We start from the raw sequence: 15965 nt of genomic DNA, 5'->3' as shown, positions 1-15965 counted from the left end.
AAATCCAGCACAGTCTGATGATCATGTAATTCAACTTACTGTCCAACAAAGCGCCGATTTCAGCGTTAACCTGCACCTGTTCTACATTCCTGGAGAGCTATATATACAGAACCTACCTATCCTTGTCCAAACGAAAAAAAAAAAAAAAAAAAAAAAAGCTTCCGAGACTATTCGCCTACCAACTGTCACTGAGATCGAGGCCTCGACAGAACTCATAAGCACACCAGACAAATACACCAAAGTTGTCGTCCGGGTGCACGAGAATTTCGCAGTGAAAATGGGTCCCAGTGTACCCCTCATCGAGGCGGAAAACATGAAGTTCCTCGTCGCCAACAGCAAGGCCATCTCCCTGGTGATACGCTTCAAAAACTATTACCGTCCCTGAACACGGTGGAAAAAGCCACGATAAGCAAGTTGATTAAAGACGCGATGACAGAGCTACGGAGCATCCGGCCACCAGATTACTTTGTCTGACTCTGTGGCGCGATCGACTGGTGCGGAATATGGTTGATCGGACTCTGAACGGCCACCGCACTGTTTTCACCCGCACGGGGGACCGACCTGCAACCGAAGAATATCATGGTTGAAAGACTTGGAAATGGCGAAGGGGGGCCCGGACTGGGAAAGTGCTGGATGGTATCCGGAGTTTTGGGATTTCTGTAATGCTACTATCGCCTGTCGATTTAAACCCGACTGGCTTGAGCTTTGTATTACTAGGTAGATAGAGACAGAAACAGCATCAAGGATAGAATATATCTAGGTAGCAAGTTGTAATAGCCAGCCTCCTGTCACGTGAATTCGCGTTCTACGCGTCCAGGCAAAAAAAAGCGACGCGGTGGCCAAATAGAAATTTAAATGCCTACGGATACCTCTAGGTAGGTATACTCCGTACGCGGAGTACGTCGAGAGGAAAGAGGGTGACGGAGTCCTATGTATGTTACATTTGGTGCATCATCTTCTTGTGTAGATGTGCGTAGTAAGTACTCCGGTGTGTACAAGCTCATACCACTGTGACTCTTCGCGAATGTAGACAGCAGAATCGTCATATTCAGCTGGGATAGATAATTGGATAGAAAAGTACACTCGATGAGGAGAAAGAAGAAGAGGAGAAAAAAGAAAAGTCCAAGTATTGAACTGGTACCGGGTGGAAATGGTCTCGGCAGTGGCCGTTCTCCATACAACTAAAAGTAATCACTGCACGCTTGCACCATCCGCGTCCACCTCGTCGCGACGCGATTAGATGAAGCGTCTTTTTTTTTTTTCTCCCACACGGTCTCGCTCTCATCTTCTCTCTTCTCGCTGGGGAAGAACATTCATTCCCAATCTCCAGCTTTCTTCCTCTCTTTCTTTTCCTTTCTCAATTTCTCCCACGGTATGGTATTGAGGTTTTACATATCATCTGTTCCTCTGTGGTTTTTTTTAATTCCCTTCTCCCCTATGCTTCGGTCTTGACTCCCAGCCCACCATGTCTGATCCCGAGCCCTCCACACTGGCATTTTCCTCGTCCCCGCCCTCGACTCAGACATCCGAGTCTGCTGCGGTTTCCCCCAATTATGCCTTTCTCGTACATTCGCAGAAAACTCTAACCCAGAACCTTCCACCGCGTGTTGACAACAAGCTGCTTGCCCGTCAGAAGCGTCGTCGGACGAGGTATGCGTGGAAATCGGACTTTCCTATTAATCCTCCGTTGGAAATAGCATTAGGACGCGTATGGCTGACCAAATCCACCTCGTTGTATTAGTCCCGAAGATCACGCGATTCTCGAGGCCGAGTATCAACGCAACCCGAAACCAGACAAGGCGGCCCGGACAAACATAGTCAATCGTGTTTCTTTGGGTGAAAAGGAAGTTCAGGTATGCTTTTCAAAGATGGCTGGATGATTCATTATAATTTCCATTTAACACGCGTTTTCTTCCAGATCTGGTTTCAGAATCGTCGCCAGAATGATCGTCGAAAATCCAAACCTCTCCAGCCCCATGAACTGATCGCTCCCCGCTCCGACGAGTTGAAACCTCTGCCAAGTGATGATAGTATGCCCGCCGAACCAGATTCCTCCAGCGGGCTGGAGCAGGACACCGACAATGGACATGATCAACAGCCAACTGTGCTATCTGGAGCAGACTCGTTTGAGCCAGAGGCGCTCGGCGACAAGGAAGAACACGATCCACTGGGGCCAAGCTCACAAACAAGTGTAGCAACTTCTGAAATCCCCAGTAGCCAACTGCCCGCAAGCCAACCGGTTGAAGATGTAGGGGAGGTCCGAAACCCGGAGAACGTGTCATATAACGAATCACTACAAAGCTCGGCAAAGAGGAAACGATCTGCATCTGACATTTACACAATAGCTGCCGGGACAGAATCAACTACCCCCGGCACCATGCTCCAGAATTTCAAATCTCCGCCGTCTTTGAGACTATCCTTGTCCTTTGATGGTGAAGCCATGGTGCGGAAGGAAGACGAATTGACCCCGTCGCCGCCTCATGGGCGAAATGCACTCCGAATTTCCATGTCTGCTGATGGAAAAGCAGTCATCCGTGCTAATGGCGAACCCTCCCCGTCGAAAAACCGGATCTCCATGTTTTCAGTCCGTAAGCCCAGATTTCCAGGACTGCGAAGGAGCAACAGTGCAGTGGTCCTTGGTACACCCCGAGGCTCGTTGGAGAGAGAGAGAAGCTTTGGAAGGTCTCGCGATCCCCGAAACTGGGAATCTGCTTTCGATACGGACGCAAGAAGTGCCATTTCCACCCCAACGAGCTCACAAAGCGTGCCAAATTCCGCCTCTGGCCTTTTTCGATCCGGCGGTCCGCGCTCGTTAACGAGGAGCTTGTCTGCAAAGCACAGTTCCCTTTTCACACCTACCTCTTCTGACCATCTGAACACACCGATTTCCGAAGCCATGCGAGAAAAGAGGCGGAAGCTTTCGCGTACGGTTTCTTCTCTGGGTCGATTGGAAACTAACCGCAAAGTGTTGGGTGAAAAACATGTCCAGACAACAAAATCCAAGACTCTGAAGGGCGACGAAGATGGTGATTCCGATAAAGAGAACTGGATTCCCGGAACGCGAGTCTCGCAAGTCCGTCGACGAGCCGCCTCCCATCATCACCCTCAGCGGCCGGCCCTGAAGGAATCCGGCTCTAGAGACGGCCGGGCAAACAAAACCTTGACCTCCGCCCGCTCTCGGTTGTCACAGGCAGCACAGCGCAAAACAAGCGGTGGTTCCACAAAATCCTTGCCCGGTTTAGGTGCAGATGTCTCAGCGTTCATTGCTGGCGGGGGAGGTGCAAGTCAAGAAGAAGACCTTGACTGTATTCAAGGCTTACTTTCCTTGAGTCAAGGTGCATGGAGATGACAAACATGATGACTCTAACCTGTGTCTCTCCCATCCATGAAATCTATTTTCCTAGGTTCATCTTGATTTGATTTTGTCTCTTTTTCTTTTTCTTTTTCCTTTTCCTTTTCCTTTTCCTTTTCCTTTTCCTTTTCTTCTTTCCTTTGTAATCACGTTTGAAGCTGCAAGCCAGCAAGCGGTGACGGTCTGTATGATTTGTGAGCGACGCTCTCTTTGTGATGATTGTGCTACTATTACTTGGCCATACGGGTCAGCTGTTGAACCCTTTTTTTTTTTGGAAGGCAATTTTGCCCAACAGCCATGTCATGGATAATGAAATCCTGTCTCGAAGCACCAAGGCCGGAATGTAGATATCTCGAGGATAACCCATACAGTATAGTATAGGGTAGGATGGTAATTAATGCGAATAGAGTGGGGTGAGAAAGACATTTAGATACCAAACAAGGCTTGATTAACTTTTCCTTCGCAGTTTCCAAGTTCCATCAGCTTAGATAAAGTGATCGTTCCATCTCTGTAGCAGATACTTAACTAACTTATTGCAAACATGGGGATTCATCCTACCTATGTAGGGCTCTTTCCTACCTTCAATTTTGACCTCCACTCTCTCAACTCTTCGCCTAGAAAAATAACAAACACACAGAGTGCCAGAAGTGGAGGGGAAAACAGCCTAAAGTGGCGGTTGGAGACTTTTCAGATGCTGGTATGCCATCTATAAGATATACATGTTGAGAATATTCGTAGTACGATTAATTTTCAATATCGCGCAATCTGCAAACCTACGACTAACTAAAAGGATATTGGAGTCAGTCATTCGAGCAAGCCCTAACTAACTAACCGTCCACTTGGTGGTCCCGGAGCTGAGCTGAGCAGCCCCGAACTTACCAATACCACAGTCATCACGATGGAGGAACTCGCTAGGGCTTTGGTGGTCCTCAACGTAGCCGACCCCGCCCACGGCCTTTTCTATATTTACGAGCACTGTCATGATTGTTCTGGATGCACTTGTTGTAGCTGCGGAGCAAGGGACGGACTCACCGTAGCCAGCTAGCCTGAGAATATCTGGAGAGAATGTCCGGACGATATCCATGGGCGTCGAGGCGGTCTCATCCTGGTTTCGACGAAAGTAATCCCGCTGGCTGGGAAGCATATGTATGTATGTAGGTTAGAAACGATGTACGGATTAGCATGGGAAGAGAAGCTATACTTGCCCGAAAACGGCAAAGAGGGTTCGGAGAGCGTTGGGGTCGGTCGTTTCGCATTGGTTTCCGCCAGCGCCGTGGTAAGTAGCTTTGGGAGTAGTTCCGGAAGTAAGTATTCAGAGCAAACAAACAACAAATAAATAAACCGAGAGGAAGATCTTCTTCTTCTTCTTCTCTCGTCTAGCAGAGCTTAGGACTCACAGCCAAGTGTAAACAGCGCTGATCCAGCTTCCATCTCCGCATACGTGCACTCCTCAACGTTGGGCATTCGATCTGACCCCCACAGATGACTTCCGGGAATAACGGCAGTAGCCTACAGAAACCATGAGATCGTGTTCCGTTAAGCAGTCTGCTGCAATCGGTGACAGCTTACCCCATTCTTGTACGTGGACTTGGATCCCGCAATCAAACAGCCGAGCATGGGTGTGAAGAGGGGGTTAGCGGGGTCAGGTCGAGTGTGATAGGCGAGTTGGTCCTAGGAGTCGCATTTCTCTTTTTAGCACAACCTGTTTTTGTTTGTTTCTTGGGTTGAGTCAGAGTTGGGGGAAGGACAGGCCAAGTACCCTGTGTAATGGCTGTGGTTTGGCCCCGGGAACTAGTCGCAGGGCTGCGCTGGTTGCGAGCATGTATCCGCTCTTCTGGGAGACGAGTGTTTCTCCTGTATACGAGGCAAATTCGTCGCTGGGGAGAGGAGGGGGGAATTTAGTGATCAGTGAAGTTCCAATGTGATTAGGATGAATATCTAGGGCGACGTACTTTAGGAAATGCGCCATGACGCCTTGCCAAACTGGTAGACGTATGATCTTGACTATCTGATCTGGGATCTTGGCCAGCAGAGCCTGGGAAGTAAAGTCAGAATCGCGGGATGGCTATTGATGAAGCACCGGTGATTCATACATAGACGCGCTGGGATCCATACGGGAAAAAGTCCGGACCAAGCTCGCCGTGGGTTGCTTTGGAGTTGTATATCTTGCGATCCAGGAAGAAGGGCTCAACTATGCGATGGCTCAGCTGTCAAGAGTCCCATGCTTTTCCATGTTCAACGCCTTACTAGCAGTCATCAACTCCGTCAAGAGTTCTGGGCTGAGGAAATTGGAAACGATGACACCTCCATCTCTCGCGATGATATCGTTGATCTTGTCCAGAGGCTCGGATGCATCGACGGTAACTAGAGGTGGCGCCATGACGGTGTTTTATGTTGTCAAGAAGACAATTCAGGAGAGACAGATAAAATATCTGCGGGCAATGCATATATATATGTATATATATATATATATATATACCAGGTCTAGTATAGCAGTACGGATTGCTCTTGCCAGCATCATTGGAATTGGCTGGAAAATCATCCAATGGACACCCTTTCCCGAAGCGAGAACGTTGATCTTGCCTCTGGGCCGACAGAATACTATCAGAACAGAGGCTGTGCCACTATTTATAAAGAACAAGATTATGGAGAAGCATTTTTTTGGCAGTTTTTGTTTCGATCTCCTGTTCCTAGTCAATTTCTGTAGGGTTCTTGCGGGGAGACATACAAGAGGCATGTCCCAACCCTTATTTTGACTTGGATTGGACTTCCAGCATCTGTCAATTATCCAGCCTCTCCTTATATTCGTCTTTATAGAGTATTATATCCCGAAGAAATCTTTATATGTGTTTTGTCTCCCAGAACAAGAGAATTGCTCAGTGATCAACTGCACGTGCAGATCATAGTGGGGGATCCAGACTCTAAAAAAAAGGTTCACTTCACTGCCTTCTTATCTTTCTCCTCCTTTCCAATACTCACCAGCAGGCCCCTATATCTTGTCTAGTATTTCTAGAAAGGCGCATTTTCCTTTTCTTATTTGTAAGTTGTTTCCTATATATATGTTTTTCTTTCAGTTCCCCACAGGATGAGGTACATAATGAAATCCTTGATGTCCGTGGTGGAGCTTCTTGACCCAGACAAAAGCAACAGCAAATCCAAAAAACGGCCACTCAGTGTCTCTCTTCTTTCTCCTTTTGAAGGAAATGCTACCCTGCCATGGTCTGCTTCGGATACATTGGTTGGAGCTGACCAGCAGCTCCAGCAGCTCCTGCTGGTGCCTGCAGTCTATAATCTCGGCACGAGCTAATCAAAGTGGTGCATTACAGAGCCGCGATCCCCCACTGTGCCATTCCAGAGATTTCTGCCTATTTATCACACATTAAGCTTCGCGGGCCAAGAGAGGATACAGTCACAGCCATGACCAGGCGCCCGCATGTCGCTATTATTGGCGCCGGCTTTGCGGGGTTGAGATGTGCAGATATTCTGCTGCAGAATGGTGCCCAGGTGACCATCTTTGAGGCGCGCAATAGGGTTGGAGGAAGGGTATGTAGAGCCTGGTTGGGTCCCTTAAAAAGTTCATTCGTTTACTTATCACCATGGATAGGTCTTTCAAACTACTGTTGGGGGTCACGCGGTAGACTTGTAAGATCCCCTTTCTCTTTTTACGCTCTATTATCTTGCTTCTAAGTGTTGGTATTGATTGTTCGAAGAGGTCCAAATTTTATTCACGGCAGTGGAGCAAACCCAATCGTCTCTCTTGCGCAGTTGACCAGTACGGAACTCCTAGATGTTGATGGGGCCCCAGCCTTATATTCTGGGGATGGAAGTTTAGTGGACGAGAAAACTGCAGGCAAGGTTGCCGAGTTCGTGTGGTCGACTATTGGAGAGGCTTTCAAGTATAGTAACAGCCACAAGGACACCATCCCGCCCGAAAAAAGCCTGCTTGACTTCTTCCATGAGCAGCTTGAGAAGACAGACTTCAGCCCGGAGGAGAAGAGGCTATGTCTCGAATCCTGTAAGATGTGGGGGGCATATGTCGGTGATCCTATTGACAGACAGAGTCTGAAGTTTTTCCATCTAGAAGAATGCATTGATGGCGGCATGTCTCTTGGGTTTCCTATATCAATTTCACAGGCTAATTCCCATTGCAGCCAATTACTTTGTTGCGTCTACATACAAACACATCCTAAAACATGTCTCGAACAGAGCCCTGCAAGACGCAGAAATCCGCTACAACCAGCCCATTGTCAAGATCGAGTCCCGTCCAATCATCCAGGGCACCAGTACTCGTCAGGAGATAACTCTAACCACCGAAGCGGGCGAAACCTCCCAGTTCGACGAGGTAGTCGTCACATGTCCCCTAGGCTGGCTAAAACGCAACAAATCCGCCTTCATCCCAGAGCTCCCTCCCCGCCTCACCAGTGCCATCGACAGCATCTCCTACGGCCGACTAGAGAAAGTATACGTAACATTCGCTCGTGCCTTCTGGAAATCCGAACCCGTGAACATGGTCTCCCTCCCCGTCAATGGAAGCGAAAGCCACACCAACGACCCCTCCACAGATCTAACACAAAACCAAAGCTCTCCATTCGCCCAATTCCTCCACCCAGCCTACACCGAAGTCCCCGCCGGCATCCCCTGGAACCAGGAATGCCTCTCCATGGCCTCGTTCCCAGAAGACTGCGCTCACCCAACACTGCTCTTCTACACCTACGGCCCCTGCGCCACCCATATCGTCTCCACTGTATCTGCCATGGACCCCGCCTCCAGCGAGTACTATACTTTCCTCGACAACTTCACAAAACCCTTCTACTCCCGCCTCCACGGCTACTCCTCTTCCTCCCCCGACTGCACTCCCAAGGCGTTCCTAGCCACCCAATGGCAAAACGACCCCTACGCCGGCAACGGCTCCTACTGTAACTTCCAGGTTGGTCTGCAGCAGGGCGACGAGGATATCGAGGTGCTCCGTGCCGGGGTGGGCCTTGACCATGGGATCTGGTTTGCCGGCGAACACACCTCACCGTTTGTGGCGTTGGGGACTACCACAGGTGCGTTTTGGAGTGGGGAGCGCGCAGGGGGTCAGATCTGTGCTCGTTATGGTCTTGGGAAGGCAGGGGTGGGGTTGGAGAGAGATGATTCTTTGCCATCGGCGGCCATGGGGGAGTAGAAGCTCTCCATCTCTCTCTATACTCTATTTCCTCATTTGGTTCATCGGGGCGATGCATGCTTTTACGATAGAGGCATGAACAAACATAAAGCAGGTACTCGTATATATTTTCAGCATGTAAAGCTTGTGGATACTGGATTTGATGTACCCTTTCTTTGTTTTGGCCATACTATTCGTCAGCTCTTGCGATTTGTCCATATATATATATATATATATATGTATGAGAATCATACATGGTGTAGATGTGATATCATATCATTGTACAGAGCAGCGCCTCCACAGTATGTACAAATTTGCAAGTAATAAGTTAGAATAAAAAAAAAAAAAATAAACGAGGATCCTTTCCATAGCAGAAAAAAAAAAGGAGCAATGCAGACAAGCCAACCAACCCATAATCCCAATAACGATGGCCCGAGAAGGCTGTGGGGAATCACAAAGATAATGCTGTGTTAGTCTCCTCCGAAGATAGTAAGAAACAAAGGAAGAGGGAGCGTAAAATGGGACAATAAAAAAAAAAAAAAAACTCCAGCAGAGACAAAGAAAAGAAGAAAGAGTCAAAAGAAATGAGACCCTAGCGCTGACTAAGGGCCGACCCAAGAGGTGAAGTTAACTAGAAAATAAACTGGAAGAATCAACGAGCCTGCGCGATCTTCAAATTGGGCGCATGTGAACGAGTAGGAAAGAAAAAGAAAAAAGGACAAGCAAACAATACTATGCATGAACATGTGCCACCAAGACAAGGAGAAAAGAAATGTTTGTGACCCCAGCCCATGCGAGATAGAAAGAAAAGTATGATACAGCAAACAAATTCATGAATTGCTCGGATTCAATCCTCCCAGATTGTTTCAAGGTCTAGGTCCTGGCGACGTTCTGCTCCGCAAACACTCCATCGCTTGCGCTTATCGTTCCGGACCAAATAGTTTCCCGAGCCGGCGCGCATATTTGGGATGGAGCTAGAGGGACCTGATACGTCTGATGCCCCGCGCCGCCGGTTGCTGTTGTTTGCGTCGTCTGCTTCATCAGCCCTATCTGCAGCGGCTTTTAGGGCGGCAATCCGGTCTGCTTCAATTGCTGCAGCTTCGGCGTCTGGGATATCAGGGATAGTCTCCAGCGACGAAATACTAGGGCTACGGGATCGGAGGCTCGTAGGGGTCGAGGGTACGGACGAAGCGGAGGACGTTGAGTACCCCGGGAAGGATTCGTTGAAGCGGGAGCTGAGCACCACGGGAGAGGAATGCGCAGAGGGAGAAGGGCTGCTAACTATCTGGCTAGACGGGGTCTGTGGGTAGAAGTGTAAAGGAGACGAGGGTCGTCGACGGCTCACACGGGGTATGGCATGTGGGAAAACAGGCGAAGGCGAAGGATGAGAGTCAGGTCGCGAGACGGACGACATCATAGAAGTATCTAGCTCTGCGTGCTCTGAAATGGTCTCTGAGATGTTTTTTCTTGATAGCATCCTAGGCTCGAACGAATCCGAGGTAGGCAACTGTAGTGGCAGGTAGCGCTTCGCAGGGCCGTCGACCATATTTGTAGGGATGCCGCGACCGTGGACGAAGATATATCTCCCCCGCGAGTCCAGCCCCGGCGAGGAGTGAGCGCGCGTCATGACAGGAAAGCTGGGGCTATCTGCGAGCGATCGCGATCGGAAATGGGATCGGGCGAAGGGCAACCGACTCGGGGAGGGAGTAGGTGGATCGGGTGTGAGCGACAAAGTGATCATGACGTTCTCCGGGTGTTCTGGTTCTCTCCATTCCTCCGTTGCGGGGGATCCCGAGGAGGAGCTCGAGGCGACCGACTCAACGGATCCTACGGGGCTTGGAGGGAGCATGACCCTTTCTGGGGATATACGAGAGGCTTCCATTGTCCGTCCGCTTCTCTGTCTCTGTCTCTGTCTCTCTGTCTCTGTCTCTGTCTCGCTGTCTCTCTGCAAAACAGAAGCTCTGATTAAACGGGCCGCATCGCTGATGTGTAGAGGGGGGAAAAGGTGTTCCAGAAACAGACACGAGGCGAACCAAAGAAGGGGGGGAATCTAATGTCCCGAACCAGATGTAACCGCAAGATATGATAAAAGGAAGAAGAAAAAAATTTGCCTCCAGGGATATAATTTCCTGTGCGAAGAGCCCACCAAGTAGTCGGGCAGCACTGTGGAGACGTCAACGAGCGCTGAAACGGGGTAAGGTTGAATTTTGGGTTAGAGGAAGGGATAGCTCAAAAAGAAGCAAAGAATATACTCCGTACAGGGACGTACTATTATTGGATCTCAGTCCCAGAGAGATGGGGGGGGGAAGATGGGGTTAGTCTGAAGATTAATGGAAGAAGAAGAAGTGGTGAAGTCAAGGACACACACAGAGAACGGTAAAGAAGCCGAGCCGTGGAAAGTGAAAGTTGAAGCATCTCATCTCACCGCCACCCCCCGAAACAACCGTTGCTCCTGAGATCGTCTTGTCGACTTTTGCTCTCCTAGCCGATCAGCAATTAGGAGAAAGTCGTTAACAGCGAACCACCCGGTCCACCCCTACAGAGATGAAAAAAAAAAAAGGAGTGGGAGAAAATACATGTCCAAGGCAGCCAGCCGGGCTTGCCGGCAGGATGACTTGCAGGAAACAGACCAGGGCAAAAACGATGCTTCGACTCTCAGCAACTCACACGGTATTTCGCTTTCGAGTTGTCTTAGAGGAGTCTGGCCCAATCCAGCCATTTTGAACTCTTCTGGGCTCATGTACAAATATCCATATCCCCGAGAGTTACCAGTATTTGCTGGTGGAACGTGCGAGCATACGGGCCCATGATTCCGTACCGCGCGGGTCTTACTTTCACATGCTGGCTCTACTCCTCTTTTGGGAGATTGAAGAGAAAAGAAATGACAAGATGGGGTACCCAAGGACCAATTAAAACCTGTGCTAAATCGGGTATTATTCTACTACCTATGGATAGGAGGAGTATAGCGCGCGGAGACCTCAGAAATACCAACAAAGACGTTATACAAGGAAAGCTAGGGGAGCAACGGAGAGAAAGGAAAGGAAAGGACAATAGTAACAACCAAGGATGACGCTGTCATCTTGCTAGGGTTTGGTGTCCTTGCACATCTTGGAGAAACTCTTTCGTACATAGATCTCTCGAACAACGTCTCCTTCGTGCCCTTGCACCACCCATTCACCGATTCCATACTCCTCTGGGGCTCGTCGGACTCCACGTCCGCCGCCTCCAATAATCAGATTTCCCGGACGATAGTTAGAATCCTTCATCATGCGACGGATCGCAGATACGTGGATGTGAGCGTCGTTGGGAATATCGCGCACCTCTCCGCCGGGTAATGGCCAACGAATCGGTTTCCATGATCCGTCTGCCTGGAGGTCCATCCGGCGGAATGGAAGATACTCCATAAACCTCCATGAAATGACAGAGGAAGCTGATAGGCCGTTGCCAAAGGATAAACAATCGTGCAGTAGACCCTCTGTGCTAGAGGTGTACAGGGCAGCTCGGAATTTCTGGCTTGATTTGGACAGGGGCTTTGTATCTCCATTGGCCTTGTACATACCCTCCTCCTCCTTTGCGTCGCCGTCATGCTCATGCGCAGGATCTTGGCACCAGCTTTTTTGCCATTTGATATGATCTCGAATAGGAGTGTATTCGCCGTCATACTCCTCACAACACTCGAATTGTTTGAGCTTTGGCGTGTCAAATTCCAGGCCCGCACGCTGGGCTTCCTGGACCATCCAGACCAATGGCGCATGGCTAAGTGGCCAAGTCTCGCCTTTTTCGAGTTTCCAACCTCCACCAATGTCGGCGTGGCCACCTGGGAACCACACTTCTTGAATGTCCTGCGCATCGTTCTCCTCCTCGTCGTCATCATTACCAGCTTGCGATGCTGATGGTACCTGCAGGGAGATCCCCGAGTGGCCGCTTCGAATCGAGTTCAAGTCCTCCATGGAGCCCGTAATCATGGGGACTGCCAGGCTGAGCTTTCTAGCTGCGGATGATGGGGACACCGCACGGTACATGTGTCCGGAATGTAGGCTCTCACGAGAGGCATGATGACTACTACGGTAAACTGAGGCTGTCTCCTCTACATCTGGATTCTCTGGTCCATGGTCCTTAGGGTCATTGACGTCGGCTTCTTGGTTACCGTTCACGACGATCTCAGGCACGTGTGTCGGCTCCTGGTCTCGCGGATGGCGGAGTTGGTTGATGTACTGCTGCCCCCAACCATGACGCGATTGCTTCTTCCCAGACCAAGGCCTTGCCTCAGAGATTAGGTCCTGTCGGAACTTCGCGCGCCGCTCATCAATGCCCACGGCATGTCGGATGACTTTGGCTGAGCTCCGCGCAGTGTACGGGAATTTGCTACGCTGCATCCATGCTGACTCAAACCTTGGAACACTGTTGACAGTATCAAACAACCCCATGAATTTAATCCTCGAAATTGGGCGACTAAAGGTTTCGCGAAACGCTTTCATATAGCGGAAGAGTTCCTTTTTCTCCTCCTTGGCCTCTTCGCCGTCTCCTCGGCGCTGCTGCCACTTAGCGAAAGTTTTCCAAGCGAATCGCGTCAGTTCCTCATTTCCCGCTTCAAGCAGGCCGATATAATCAAGCATCTCCGCGAGGAAGCGCGCGATGTAAGCGCCACGACTGAACCCAATGAAGTAGATTTCGTCGCCGGGTTGGTAATATCTCATTAAAAACTTGTACCCGCCCATGACGTGCTCGTCGAACGAGGTGCCAATTGCGGAATCTTTTGCCTTCAAATATGCGGATTTGATGCGTTGAAAGCGGCTAGTATTGGATAGCGACGTGGTCGTCACGTATGTTCCAATTCCTGGCTGATAGTAGTGGAACTGATGACTCTTAGAGCGATCAAGCATCTTTTGTCCCACGTCTTTCGAGTCAGCGGCTGAGGTGCGCATAAAAATGAGGGTTTCTCACGCGAAAGATTTTGAGAACATTGCTGTCCGACTCATCGCCAGCGAATTTATTCCCTGTGCCGTCAAAGCAGAGCACAAACTGCTTTGTCACCTGCGCTGGGCCAAACGGTGCGGTATCCATTGCTGACAACTTCTGTCTGAGTTTCCAAGACCTGTCACTGGATATTTTAAGGCTGCGAGCAGAGAGTGCAAAGATCAGAGTAAAAAGGGTGGATGGGGCTGGCAGCGTTGCAGCGTAAGTACGGAGTATGCACGGCGGGTTGACAATTCTTGGATATACTCCGTATACATGAGCCACTGATAAAGGGCCCGCAGTACATGTGCGAAGATGTCGGTGGACGAGAACTTTGACCCGATTATTCGGGGATCACCCAGAAACAAGAACTAAAAATGTTGATGATGCTACCTGACCTTCCAGTTTCTATAGTCTCGGTTCCTGCAGCTCTATTGGACCTAGCTCAGTGGGCGAGGAGTCAAGCCTGTGAACACCCCTGGATGGAGCAAACGCAGGTGGTTGGTCAAACCAGAAGACACATTCCTAGGACGGACTCCAGCAGACAAACTGGAGGTACAGTAGGGGGGCCAAGAAAAGAAAAACTGAACTTGACGGGAACCGATATTCATTTTTGATTAATTTTGGCAAAAGGTATTTTTGCCAGGTGGGATTGGCGCCCATCCTGCCGGCTGTCAGCTGCAGTAACAGCGGCCAAAGCTGACGAGAAGAACTAGATGCATAATATTGAGGTTAGTGCCCTGGATGGACTCCGTATTTCTGCGAGGAAGAATCCTCCGTCAAACCACACCTCGACGGCATGGAGTCTTACCCCGTGTGTGTCTATCTACCCGGAGCTCTGTTAGCCTTTGGGGATCTGAGCGGAATATTCTTTCAGTAGCAGCATCCAGATGTGACAATCATCATGACCGAGACTGTCCCTGAGCAGAGTGGATGGTGATCGTCTCTTTCATTTCGAGGATGGGCATCCCATTCTTGTTCTTCTTTTTCGGGTTCTCCCTCCTTTGACCTCCAGATCCGAGTCTTCGTGTTCTTCGACAATCAAAACTACTACTGCAACCTCGATGCGCCCTCTCTGAACTCGAATACTATAGGCTTCAAATTGTATCATGGTGATTCTTGAGCCTGTCCTTGTTATGCAAGTTACCCATTAAAGAACCCAGGCCATTTAATTATTATTATTATTATTATTTTTTTCAAGTGGAGAATGCCGACACCATGGTGGTGGACGGGCGACGAGTAACTGAAAAGCATCGCCAATAGCCGTGTGGAGTCCTCCTTTAGACGCATTGCTTTTAGTGGGAGAAGCGTGTACTTGGTAAACTCGAACCATGAGGACTAACTGGCCAGACAAATAGTGAGGTTTCATTACTTGAACCTTTTGGAGGGGAAAAAAAAAAAAAAAAAAAGGCACAGGCAAGGGATGAAAGTCCAAATTCATGTCCTCTCCTCCAAAGGCTGTATGTGATAGGGGTGACAGACAGCCTGTTTGCGCGTTTTCATCCTAGCCGGGTATGGATCTGGGTTCTTCAGAGAGAACCGGACGAGGGGGATTTGCTGGGAGGAACGGATCCAGTCAAATCTATCGAGTTCAATAACTTTAGTGCTATCCTGCACCTCCAGGCGAACTTGGTCTTAGTCTACATACATTCTCCACATACACGCACACGATTCAGATCATCCGCCATGAAAAATCTTTGCCGATTACCCATTTTCAAAGAAAAGGAAAGGGAAAAGGAATACAGAGTACGAGTCATGGTAGCACCTTGGATCCCGAAAGAGCCGATGATTAAACGATTAACCTATGGATTGAAGTTCGAGCGGAATCAAGTTCGAAATGGAGTGCGCTCTGTACTCCGTATGTACATTATCATCATGCTTTACTTCCTGCAGGAGGATTATCATCGGCCGGGGCAGCTAAACTCCTCCTCTGTATTTCTCAAATTGATTGTGACAGATTCTTCGTCTTTCCTTGCCGCCAACTTTACAATCACCAAAAATAAAAAATAAAAAAAAAGACTTCATGCAGATCGATGGATTTATTACTGCACTTGAGATCCTAGTCTCGCACTATCACTGACAAACATCAGCTCCCCATTGACCTCGTGCTTGGGAACGCGTGGGTACTCTAGTAAAGGCCCGTCCCGATTGGACTCCACCCAATCTCTGATAGGTAGATGGATACTAGGTAGTTAACTATACCAAGTGCATTCGTTTAGGCCGCAGACATCCTCCAATCCCAACCTTAGTGGGAAGGTCTCAAGTCTCGAGACCTACACTCCTTGTGTCACCGGTCTTATTCATTTCGGCTCGTATTGCAGAGTATATCTCCCTCTTTTCCTTCTTGGCGTTACCGTGGCTCGTCATCAGATGGTATGAGGGTGCTGCGTGAAGGATGAGTTTGAGGAATGTACTATGGAGCCCTAGCTGCTTAGGTTCCTTCCTCCTTGGGCTAAGCCTCATGATAGACGAACCATCTCCGATCGGATCGTCTTACCCATATCTTGGGAG

General features: G+C 49.3%; 5 protein-coding genes and 1 pseudogene across 6 annotated transcripts; 3 read left to right on the top strand and 3 right to left on the bottom strand.

The window, feature by feature from the left end:
• Nucleotides 1-38: 38 nt before the first annotated feature.
• On the top strand, nucleotides 39-706 carry P175DRAFT_0544585 (annotated as a pseudogene; the record flags this gene model as incomplete). The annotated part of the gene is made up of 1 exon: nucleotides 39-706. A coding segment is annotated over one exon (347 nt), but the record flags the coding sequence as incomplete, so codon positions are not given.
• Nucleotides 707-1250: 544 nt separating this feature from the next.
• P175DRAFT_0522635 (homeobox domain-containing protein) lies at nucleotides 1251-3692 on the top strand. The gene is made up of 3 exons (XM_040899272.1): nucleotides 1251-1650; nucleotides 1742-1853; nucleotides 1919-3692. Exons 1-3 carry the CDS (start codon nucleotides 1466-1468, stop codon nucleotides 3347-3349), a joined length of 1728 nt encoding a protein of 575 aa, XP_040752726.1. The 5' UTR covers nucleotides 1251-1465; the 3' UTR covers nucleotides 3350-3692.
• A 483-nt stretch (nucleotides 3693-4175) lies between these two features.
• Nucleotides 4176-5732, bottom strand: P175DRAFT_0476293 (phytanoyl-CoA dioxygenase family protein; the record flags this gene model as incomplete). The annotated part of the gene is made up of 9 exons (XM_040895272.1): nucleotides 4176-4312; nucleotides 4385-4500; nucleotides 4558-4636; nucleotides 4750-4861; nucleotides 4922-5023; nucleotides 5112-5229; nucleotides 5305-5387; nucleotides 5446-5543; nucleotides 5600-5732. The coding sequence occupies 9 exons, from the start codon at nucleotides 5730-5732 to the stop codon at nucleotides 4176-4178; spliced, it is 978 nt and encodes a 325-aa protein (XP_040752725.1).
• A 1037-nt stretch (nucleotides 5733-6769) lies between these two features.
• P175DRAFT_0492010 (flavin monoamine oxidase family protein) lies at nucleotides 6770-8519 on the top strand (the record flags this gene model as incomplete). Its single annotated transcript, XM_040895863.1, has 4 exons — nucleotides 6770-6895; nucleotides 6957-6994; nucleotides 7063-7464; nucleotides 7487-8519. The coding sequence occupies 4 exons, from the start codon at nucleotides 6770-6772 to the stop codon at nucleotides 8517-8519; spliced, it is 1599 nt and encodes a 532-aa protein (XP_040752724.1).
• An 826-nt stretch (nucleotides 8520-9345) lies between these two features.
• P175DRAFT_0435703 (uncharacterized protein) lies at nucleotides 9346-10347 on the bottom strand (the record flags this gene model as incomplete). Its single annotated transcript, XM_040893751.1, has 1 exon — nucleotides 9346-10347. The coding sequence occupies one exon, from the start codon at nucleotides 10345-10347 to the stop codon at nucleotides 9346-9348; it is 1002 nt and encodes a 333-aa protein (XP_040752723.1).
• A 1234-nt stretch (nucleotides 10348-11581) lies between these two features.
• Nucleotides 11582-13562, bottom strand: P175DRAFT_0530822 (T6SS phospholipase effector Tle1-like catalytic domain-containing protein; the record flags this gene model as incomplete). The annotated part of the gene is made up of 2 exons (XM_040899817.1): nucleotides 11582-13381; nucleotides 13443-13562. 2 exons carry the CDS (start codon nucleotides 13560-13562, stop codon nucleotides 11582-11584), a joined length of 1920 nt encoding a protein of 639 aa, XP_040752722.1.
• Nucleotides 13563-15965: the final 2403 nt, after the last annotated feature.

Source organism: Aspergillus ochraceoroseus (assembly GCF_002846915.1).
Source record: "Aspergillus ochraceoroseus IBT 24754 chromosome Unknown P175scaffold_3, whole genome shotgun sequence".
Classification (NCBI taxonomy): domain Eukaryota; kingdom Fungi; phylum Ascomycota; class Eurotiomycetes; order Eurotiales; family Aspergillaceae; genus Aspergillus; species Aspergillus ochraceoroseus.
Note: the sequence above shows the minus strand (reverse complement) of the source record. Positions and strands in the feature narration are given on the sequence as shown.

Coding starts and splice junctions, on each gene's coding strand:
- P175DRAFT_0522635 (XM_040899272.1), top strand. CDS start 1,466: ATGTCTGATCCCGAGCCCTCCACACTGGCATTTTCCTCGTCCCCGCCC. Junction 1,651..1,741: donor CAGAAGCGTCGTCGGACGAG/GTATGCGTGGAA, acceptor TCGTTGTATTAG/TCCCGAAGATCACGCGATTC. Junction 1,854..1,918: donor TGGGTGAAAAGGAAGTTCAG/GTATGCTTTTCA, acceptor GTTTTCTTCCAG/ATCTGGTTTCAGAATCGTCG.